Here is a 2,087-nt window from a genome sequence, read left to right as displayed (position 1 = left end):
TTTAAACAAATCTTTCATTTTAATTGTAAACGCAAGGACTAAGTGCAAACGAATAGAATTTCCATTATTTTAGGGACTGTTATCGGAGATGTGATTTCTAAATCTATATAGAATTGTAAATAATAGAAATCAAAACATATGATTTTAGAAATAACATTTTTTATCCTTGGATTTGAATCCTTCTATTTTACTCTTTCAAATCCATTCAAAACAGGATTTTGAAATGCAAAAACAAATCATTAAATAAATAACATGTATTTGTAAATCATATAACCAAAAACACATAATTTTGATAAATATTTTAAAATTAGTGATTAAATAACATATGATTTTTGTTTGGATTTCAAAATCGATTGAAATCATATAACCTCACCGAAGCTAATCTAACACTTGTTTTCATTCTTTAATTTAAAACCACAACTTTTTTACCGGTGAGAGTCAGAGAGCCCATATAAAGACACTGGGTTCTTTAGTTCGTCTCATACTTTACTCATGAGATACCATACCATATTGCTCTTGGTCTAATAATCAATCTCAACATTATTGCTGGAGCTTCTGTTCACAAAACTACAAAACTACCTGTAGATCCCTAGCTTTTAGAATGTCTAGACAAAAGTTTCTGTATCTGAAGAACAAGGTTCTACTAGTTTCAGATTCAAAACAATTGATCGAACACAAATTTTCCATGGCAAGTGTTACAGCAAGTTTCAGTCCATTGTAGAGTACCTTAAACTTCATTGTTTTATAACAGTAGAGTCATACAAGAGAACTTCCAAGTTATTCATAAAAAGCGAAAAAGAGCATCTCAACTCAAAACATCATTGCCAAGCAAAAAGTGCCAATGTCGACACAGATCCTATTCAGTTGTCTCAGCAAGCTGAGGAGCTTCGCTTTCTCTCAAGCTTTCAAGAACAGAGATCCTTCTATTCAGAGAGTCATGAAAAGACTTTGCCTGTAGAAAACAAACATCATATCTACCGTTAACGACAGAATAAAGAGCTTCTCTGGATATTAACACATGATAGAATGGTTATGTCTCTTAACTCAACTAATTACTCAAATTACCAAATGTTTGGGAGTTTTTCTCATGTTTACACTATGGCACCTCAACATATAACGAATAGGTAGATATCCTATAAAATTTAAAGCTACAGAGAAAAATGCTGCTATGAATATCCACAATGATGACTGTTATGCTTCAAATCAACCAGTACTCAGCACTACCAAATGTTTGAAGCTAATTTGGCATCTCAAGATTCACATAGAAAAAACTAATTGTCACGCATGTTTTTGTAATGCAAATGCAGTATAACGAGTAGCTATCCTATAATCCTATAACTTACAGAGATCATACTGCTATGGATATTCACATTTCACTATGATGAGTTGATGACCATTGTGCTTCAACTCGACCAATACTCAACATTACTAAATGTTTGAAGATGTTCTCATCTCAACAATTTTGGCAACTCAAGATTCACAAAACCTAATTCTAAAACATGTTTTCAAAAATGTAGTACAGCATTAACGAATATGTGGCTAAGCATTTCCATGGTCCAAGGACCAACCCCTCACCACTAGCTAAATGACAACACAACCAGAAACCCTAATTCCTAACATCCAAAACTGTGTGATTCCTTCCTCCAAATTGGTCAAAACAGGTTGCATACGAACCTGAATCGCAGAGATGACAATAGAACCCTAGAGAATGCATTACGTATCTCCAAAATTTCTCAACTCTTTGTCCAATACAGATCAACAAATCAACAACTATGCTAACGAAAATGTCTCGATTCAGAAATTCGGAAACAAAATCTACGGTGAAATAGCTTGTTCTCAAGCAACAATCGAATGAAATGGATCCGATACAAGAATCAAAATTTTCGAATCGATTGGCTTACCTGCTGAGAAATCGATTCGTGAGCGACCTTGTAATCCTTGTAGAGAACAGAGAGTCCGATAAAAGACGCAGTCGCTGCTCCGGCGAAGAACGAAGCCAATCTTACCCTCAACACGTACCCCATCCTTCTTCTTCGTTCTCTCTTCTCAAATCTCTCCGATTCTATTCGAATCTTTTTTTTTTTTTT

The 2,087-nt window shown here is 34.3% G+C and overlaps 1 protein-coding gene across 1 annotated transcript; it reads right to left on the bottom strand.

The window, feature by feature from the left end:
• LOC104761393 lies at positions 655-2,081 on the bottom strand. The gene is made up of 2 exons (XM_019240205.1): positions 1,902-2,081; positions 655-952 (listed from the first exon to the last, which is right to left on the bottom strand). The coding sequence occupies exons 1-2, from the start codon at positions 2,022-2,024 to the stop codon at positions 857-859; spliced, it is 219 nt and encodes a 72-aa protein (XP_019095750.1). The 5' UTR covers positions 2,025-2,081; the 3' UTR covers positions 655-856.

This window comes from Camelina sativa, chromosome 18 (assembly GCF_000633955.1).
Source record: "Camelina sativa cultivar DH55 chromosome 18, Cs, whole genome shotgun sequence".
Taxonomy (NCBI): Eukaryota; Viridiplantae; Streptophyta; class Magnoliopsida; order Brassicales; family Brassicaceae; genus Camelina; species Camelina sativa.
The sequence above is the reverse complement of the archived record's forward strand: the minus strand, read 5'-3'. Positions and strand labels throughout refer to the sequence as shown.

Bases quoted from the DNA above. Each gene is read 5' to 3' on its own strand.
- LOC104761393 (XM_019240205.1), bottom strand. From the start codon at position 2,024: ATGGGGTACGTGTTGAGGGTAAGATTGGCTTCGTTCTTCGCCGGAGCA. The intron at 953-1,901 runs GTAAGCCAATCG...TGTTTTCTACAG, and splicing joins ACGAATCGATTTCTCAGCAG to GCAAAGTCTTTTCATGACTC.